The sequence below is a fragment of the Borostomias antarcticus genome (assembly GCF_949987555.1).
Source record: "Borostomias antarcticus genome assembly, chromosome: 11".
Taxonomy (NCBI): Eukaryota; Metazoa; Chordata; class Actinopteri; order Stomiiformes; family Stomiidae; genus Borostomias; species Borostomias antarcticus.
This window is the reverse complement of record NC_140244.1, coordinates 17,223,083-17,230,582: the sequence shown is the minus strand read 5'-3', so window position 1 is coordinate 17,230,582 and position 7,500 is coordinate 17,223,083. Positions and strand designations below refer to the sequence as shown.

Below are 7,500 nucleotides of genomic sequence, written 5' to 3'. Positions count from 1 at the left end.
TGTTCTCGACTAGCCGGCTGATACATTATGGGTAGGCTACAGCTAAAGCGACACGGCTCCCTCTCTGCCGTCACTCAACCGTTTCCCATGTCAGACAGTTTCCATGAATTCGAAATGTTAGTCAGAGTCGCGCTTATCTAAACGGACAGACTCTCCTTATTCATGTTCTACTGAAAAAAAGTTTCATGTCATTGCGAGTCTTTATACATGCAGCGTTTTCTCGTGTCTTATGTGTGCGGTTGCATGTACTGTAGGCTGTCTTCATCATTCCTGCATGATATCACGACGGCGCGTCACGCCAGGCGGCCCGGTTGGTCTAGACGGCTGCGGGCGCGTCGACGCGCTCCCGTCCTAATCATGTAGGACGCCTCGCCGGTATAACCTAAATTCCACAACCGGCATAGTATGTAGGCAGCGACATCGTATAAACCGGGCTGGACGGGCTGACCCTCGCGCCCTCGCCTTGGCTTCATGCCAGCTTGCGCACAGGGGGAGTAGCAGTGAGGCGCGAGGGAAGGCTTCGCTTGTGTTGCATGCATGTTTCAACGTTCGTGGATCCGCTCCAACCGCGCCGGCTACAGCCAGACTGCGAGAGAGGCACAGATTGCTTTTCCTAGCAGATCTATTTCGCCACAGCAGCGCGTCCAATGATGTAGGGGAGTAGGCTACACACACACACACACACACACACACACACACACACACATATGGGCTGAGTGTATATATATATATGCTATACACACTCAGCCCACAGCTCAATTTCATTTATAAGTGTATTAGAATCTACTAGGCCTAGCAGAGCAAATCGTATGATTGAATTGGAGAGAACATGTATTAACATAACCTGCATTCCAGTCAGGGGCAGACAGGAAATATATCTGCTTAATCCATGTCAATGGGTGTTGAATTATAGGCAAGGAGGGAGGGAGGAGGTGAAAACAGGAGTCTGTATGAGACGAGGCCATTACTATAGAGCATGACGTCACCATATCGCCTCAGCGTCTCGCATAACAGACTGACTTTAACCTTTCACCTTTAACGTGAATAGGCATTAAATTATAAAGCATGCAGCACAACCTTAAAATGCAGGGCTCAGCCTATTATTTTAAATTATGTAACTAATTAGCCTATGGTATTCTTCTGAACGAAAGCTTTTCAGTACCATCTCAGATTATGAAAAGGTGATTGTGTTGGACATTTTTGGTCGTGCTCCTTCCTCCCTGCCTCCCGTCCATCCTTCCTTCCAGTTGTGACTATGGCGACTGCGAGTGGTCTAATAGCCTTGTGCGCTGGAATAAACCATTCTCTCATCTCGCTGTGAGCAGAGAGAGGGAGAGAGGCAGAGAGAGAGAGAGAGAGAGAGAGAGAGAGAGAGAGGAGCTAGGGGGAGGGGTGGCTTGGAGAGTGTACAGCGCGAGGCTACCACCGGGTCTAACGGGAGAGCCATGTTGGATGTGAATGAACGGGAGAGATGCTGCTGCACCCCTGACGTCGCCAGCTCGAGCTCTACCGAACACGTCGAGTAAATGCGAACTTTCCGGGCCCACGGAGAGACGGGGGAGCACGGGGGAAGGAGTCGGGCGGTGCGGGTGGAGCTGGCTACCTAGCCGGCAACGGGAAGAGAGAGAGAGAAAGAGAGAGAGAGAAAGAGAGAGAGGGAGTGAGACGCATTCGGAGAGATTGACTCAGAAAGAGAGGGGTGAGAGGGAGAAAGGGGAAGAGAAAGGATCTTACCAGACTAATGGCTGCATTGCTATCGAGTCCTAGCCTGCTTTTGCCGCTTGTTCTCCACCTGCTCATCAGCCCTTTGTTCGCCGTTATCCCGGGGAAGCTACCGGGGCCCTGCCGCTGGACCCCGGGCTCCTACCCTGCCCCCGGAGACGCCGTCAGACCGAGCCAGACCGGGGAATCTGCGGTCTTGGCGAGCGGCGGTTCGGATCTCCGCGCCAGGTGGACGCTGCCGTGGCTACCATCAGAATCAGAATGCCCGACGAGGGGTCTTTATTTTTGGCACGGAGACCGTTATCACCCCTCGTGCACGGAAAAACGGGAAGCACAAACATCGGCGAGAGGGCCGTGGAACCCCCGCCCAGGTAGGAGCACGAGCAGCGGCGGGGAGAGGAAGAAGGGCGTTGTTTTACCTGTTTTATCCACCCCGGCTCAAAATGGCAAAAAACTGTCTGTACAAAGGACTAGAGTGCGCGTGCGGTCACCACCCAGTCCACCGCGCGCACGGCTCGCCCAAACTGAGACCGGGGAAGTCTTTGTGCGCGACCAGCTCCGGGGATCTCAGAGCGGAGGGGCGCGAGAGGTGGCTGGGGAGGTGAGAGGGGCCCCCGAGGGGTACACAAGGCCACACCAACGGCCAAGCCCCACAATATCGGATGTAACCAATACGGACTGGCTTCCTGGACTGGTACCACCGGGTCGTTCTCACCTTCTGGGCCATAACGCTCTGGACACCGGTGTTCTGGCCGGGACCAGTAATTGTTCTCATTTTGGCTGTCACACTGTTATCGATCCTACCAGCCGGGGCTGTAATCGTTCTCTGACTACGGTGGCTTTGTGGGGCCCGGGGAGGAGGGGAGAGTACCGGCCCTGCCTCTATCTCCGCCCAGAGGCGACAGGCAGACCGGCCAGATGTTCCACGCTGGCCGGGATTACTGACGGTTCCATGGAGCTCACGGGTTGTTCTAAGAGGCTCGTTCGAGACAGGCTCCGCGCCAGCTCAAATGCCATAGGTGAGTCACCGCGAGGAAAGGGCAGATGATTATTAGATATGTATCACATCCCGTATTTAGCGCAGGATATGAGCTGTTACCACCAGGCAGACGGTATAAGGTGCCATCCTTCTGAACCAGGTGGCTGATCATTCGTGCGGTAGGCTATTGCATTGCTGAACATACTGTGAAACAAAATGACTGTGTGAAAACGCTGCACCTTGTAATATGTAGAGCGCTTTGGTGATATGTTGTGCACAGGTCAGGTTTTTTTCCAACAGTATGTTCATTCTTTTTAAACAAAATAGTTTTAAGACAAGACATACATTACACAAACTTACAGTAAAGTATATATAACCGAGGCAAAGACGTGACAGAAAAAAGACAAGACAAAAATTGGTCAGGAACAACATTTATATTCATCACATCAGTTTAAGTGATATTTTGAAGCGGCCCCTGATGCTCACCGGCAAAGCAAATCAGCTCGTGATCACGTGTCGTCCCCTAACTGTTCACCAGATCTCCCATGGAGTCCCATTGTGATCTCCTCGCAGTATATCCAACACACTTAACATTCCCTAACAGTTGGGTAAAGGAGTATAGTTTTTCCTTTACAGAATTATCTTCAGAATGATCTTCTCCACAGTTTCCCTTACTTCTCTAAAGCATTTTCCCACCTGTGGGGTGAATGTTCTACCATGATAAGGCGATAAACACAAATCCATTAGAATTTATTTATTCATTGATATGGCCTAGGGTGACAGGATATATAGCCCCAAAATAAACATTTTATGATCAAGAGGTAGCTTTTCATCTAACATTTAGTGCACTATTTGAGATCTTGCAATCTTTTTGAAATCCCACATGCGGTGAAAAAGTGTGCCTTACTGTTCACATTTCATACAAATATCTGGAATATTATTATTAAACTGATGTTATCTAGCTGGTGTTATGTAAATGCACATCAGACAGTTGTATCAATCTTAATCTCAGATTAGCAGTTTGCCTCACACCCCAGTAATCCAAGGAGATATCTTCATACCACACTGAAATAGAGGATGTAGATGAGTTAGAACCCAACAGGTCATACCACACTGAAATAGAGGATGTAGATGAGTTAGAACCCAACAGGTCATACCACACTGAAATAGAGGATGTAGATGAGTTAGAACCCAACAGGTCATACCACACTGAAATAGAGGATGTAGATGAGTTAGAACCCAACAGGTCATACCACACTGAAATAGAGGATGTACAGTAGATGAGTTAGAACCCAACAGGTCACCATCATACCACACTGAAATACGCCTCTTTCTAGGACAATTAGCACAGATAAATTGTTCCAATTCAGAAAGAGGTGGAGTTAATAATTGATTACGAGTGTAATTATAAAGCTTCTTACCTGTAAAAAGTAGCTATTCGAAGATTATATTTAGTATGTAGCTGTTTAAAATAATGACTTCAGGTTTTGGTCTTGGAACATATCTGTAGTTTTGTTGTTGGTGGTGCTGTTGTCATAGTGGTTGTGGGTATTGTAGTTGTCTGTCTTGACGGTTGCTGTATGGCATATGATGAATTTGCAAAAGCAGTAATACAGTCTCTCTCTCTCTATATATATATATATCTAAAAGGACTAATACAGGCTCTATAGATATCTATCTCTAAAAGGACTAATACAGTCTCTATAGATATCTATCTCTAAAAGGACTAATACAGTCTCTATAGATATCTATCTCTAAAAGGACTAATACAGTCTCTCTCTCTCTCTCTCTCTCTCTCTCTCTCTCTCTCTCTCTCTCTCTCTCTCTCTATATATATATATATATATATATATATATATATATATATATCTAAAAGGACTAATACAGTCTCTCTATATATATATATATATCTAAAAAGACTAATACAGTCTTTCTATATGTATATCTATCTCTAAAGGAGTAATACAGTCTCTATGTATATATCTATCTCTAAAGGGACTTATACAGTCTCACTATATATATATCTCTAAAGGACTAACTCAGTCTCTATGTATCTCTCTCTCTAGGTGTGGAGAGGTGTGAGAGTGGTGCTCTACAAGCCAACAAACATGTTCCATCAACAATTGATCCGGATAATGATTTGGCCAGAGTCAAGCTCAAACCCAAGCCCCAGGACGCAGCCTCCACACCAGGGGGGATATCGCCGCTGGCAGACCGGGGAGAGAGCGCTGAATCCTGGGTAGAGAGAGATGAGCCAGCCCTCCCTGGAACTCGGCATTGTGGTTTGGGGGGAGGGCCCTCCGCTAAATTTATAGGTCCCAGAGGAAACATATCAGTGTGTAATATCCACATCAAACTCCCCCCCTCCACAAATACCACAGACAACGCTTGTTTTCAAACCAGCGGAACCGCTTGTGGAAAAACAACAGATTCACCGGCGTCCTCGTCCTCTTGGAGAGACGTACAGGCAGCGGACGACTCCTCCACAGCCTGCATCTCCCAGCCGTGCTCCGGGAGCGCGTCAGCGCTCGTCACCCCTCTGAGCTCCGCCACCGTTCCATCAGCCGCTGCTCACGGTGATCGCGCTACCGTGGCCCGCCTCGCGCTCTACGCTGAGCTCAGCTTCCCTAAACGGCTCTATGACTCACTTCCTCATCCACCGGCTCTCCCCTGTGGCTCGGCCGGTTCCCAGCACACGCCGTCAGCACCATGTGCTCGTTGGACAGCTCCCGCTGGGGAGAACTCCACCGCCGGCTCCCAAGGTCAACAAACCTACCCGGTTAGCTCGTCCTTCCAGCCCATCTTCTTGAAGGGTCAATTCAACGTCAACAATAACAACAATGTCAGAAGCTATAACCGCAACAATAATAACAACGTCAACGGGGAGGAGAACGAAGAGGAGGATATTCAAATGGAGGTCGGGAGTTACGGCGCCGACGTCAGACAGGTGTCGGCGGATCCGAGCGGACCGCGCACGCCGACCCGGCGGGGGTTGGCCCCCGAGGGTCCGCCGCACGCTGCGCGCTCTGACAGCCGCCGTGACGGCAGCTTAACCGCCGTCCGGGGGGCCGCGTGGTCGCAATTAAAATGCGGTAAGCGGGTGTCATTACCGCCCGGAGGTGTCAGTCAGCCGTCGGAGCGGAGGCATATGGACAGCGAGGCGGAGGGGGAGGGGTCTGGCGGGGGAGGGGAGGCGCGGGAGGGGGAGGGGGGGAGAGGGAGCGCGGAGGCAGAGAGGCCGGCGGACCAGGGGGAGCGGGAGAGGGTGAGGATAACAAAGACGGCGATCGGCCAGACGGACGTGAGCGTAGAGGCGGAGAGAGGACGGGGTCAGGAGAGGGTCAGCCCTAGTCTCGCACAGACAAAGACAGGAGGGGGGAGCCTGGGAGAGGAGAGGAGAGAGGGGGAGGAGGAGGACAGCTTAAGGGGAGGGAGGAGTCCGGAGAGGCTGATAGCAGTCAGGGACGCAACCCAGGACGAGGGAGAGAGGGAGACGACGGAGACGGTGGCGTCCGGCAGGTCTCGGCGCGCAGCCAACAGGCACCCCCACTTCTCCCAGTACAACTACCAGGTCCAGGTGGCGGAGAACCAGCCGCCCGGGAGCTCGGTGATGGCCATGTCTGCCCAGGACCCGGACCCGGGCGACGCGGGCCGAGTGAGCTACAGCATGGCACCCCTCATGAACAGCCGGTCCACCGACTACTTCCACATCGACCGCGACTCCGGGCTCATCACCTCATCCCAGGTTCTGGACCGGGAGCACATGGACCTGCACTACTTCCGGGTCACGGCGACGGACCACGGCTCGCCGCGCCTCTCCGGAACCACCATGGTGGCGATCACCGTCGCCGACCGCAACGACCACTCGCCCATCTTCGAGCAGACGGAGTACCGGGAGACGATCCGGGAGAACGTGGAGGAGGGGTACCCCATCCTGCAGCTGCGCGCCACCGATCTGGACGCCCCGGCCAACGCCAACATCCGCTACCGCTTCGTCGGGGACACGGCGGCGGCTGCCCGCGCCGCCTTCGAGATCGACCCGCGCTCCGGGCTGATCACCACGCGCGGCGCCATCGACCGCGAGACCAACGAGCGCTACACGCTGCAGGTGGAGGCCAACGACCAGGGGAAGGAGCCCGGCCCGCGCTCCGCCGGCGTCAAGGTCTTCATCACGGTGCTGGACGAGAACGACAACGTGCCGCAGTTCAGCGAGAAGCGCTACGTGGTGGCGGTGCGCGAAGACGTGCGGCCGCACTCGGAGATCCTGCGGGTGAGCGCCACCGACCACGACACAGACGGCAACGCCGCCGTCCACTACAACATCATTAGCGGGAACAGCCGCGGTCAGTTCTCCATCGACAGCATCACCGGGGAGATCCAGGTGGTGGCGGCGCTGGACTTTGAGTCGGAGCGGGAGTACACACTGAGGGTGCGGGCGCAGGACAACGGCCGCCCGCCGCTCTCCAACAACACGGGCATCGTCAGCGTGCAGGTGACGGACGTCAACGACAACCCGCCCATCTTTGTGTCCACGCCGTTCCAGGCGTCGGTGCTGGAGAGCGCCCCCGTGGGCTCGTCCATCCTGCACATCCAGGCCATCGACACCGACTCGGCCGACAACGCCAGGCTGGAGTACCACCTCACGGGCACCGGCGCCGACACGCCCTTCGTCATCAACTCCGCCACGGGCTGGGTGACAGTCAGCTCCGCCCTCGACCGCGAGTCGGTGGAGCACTACTTCTTCGGCGTGGAGGCGCGAGACTACGGAGCCCCGCCTCTCTCCGCTACGGCGAGCGTTA

At 53.4% G+C, this 7,500-nt stretch overlaps 1 protein-coding gene across 1 annotated transcript in view; it reads left to right on the top strand.

Annotated features, from left to right (window-relative positions):
• Positions 1–1,741: 1,741 nt before the first annotated feature.
• celsr3 (cadherin, EGF LAG seven-pass G-type receptor 3) overlaps positions 1,742–7,500 on the top strand; it is a gene marked incomplete at both ends in the record, with an annotated part of 67,635 nt that continues 61,876 nt past the window's right edge. Inside the window, 4 exon segments of the mRNA XM_084446108.1 lie at positions 1,742–2,741; positions 4,768–4,940; positions 5,169–5,759; positions 6,177–7,500. The exon segment at positions 6,177–7,500 is cut by the window's right edge and continues 1,521 nt beyond it. Of these exon segments, the coding sequence (XP_084302234.1) occupies positions 1,742–2,741; positions 4,768–4,940; positions 5,169–5,759; positions 6,177–7,500 (3,088 nt within the window).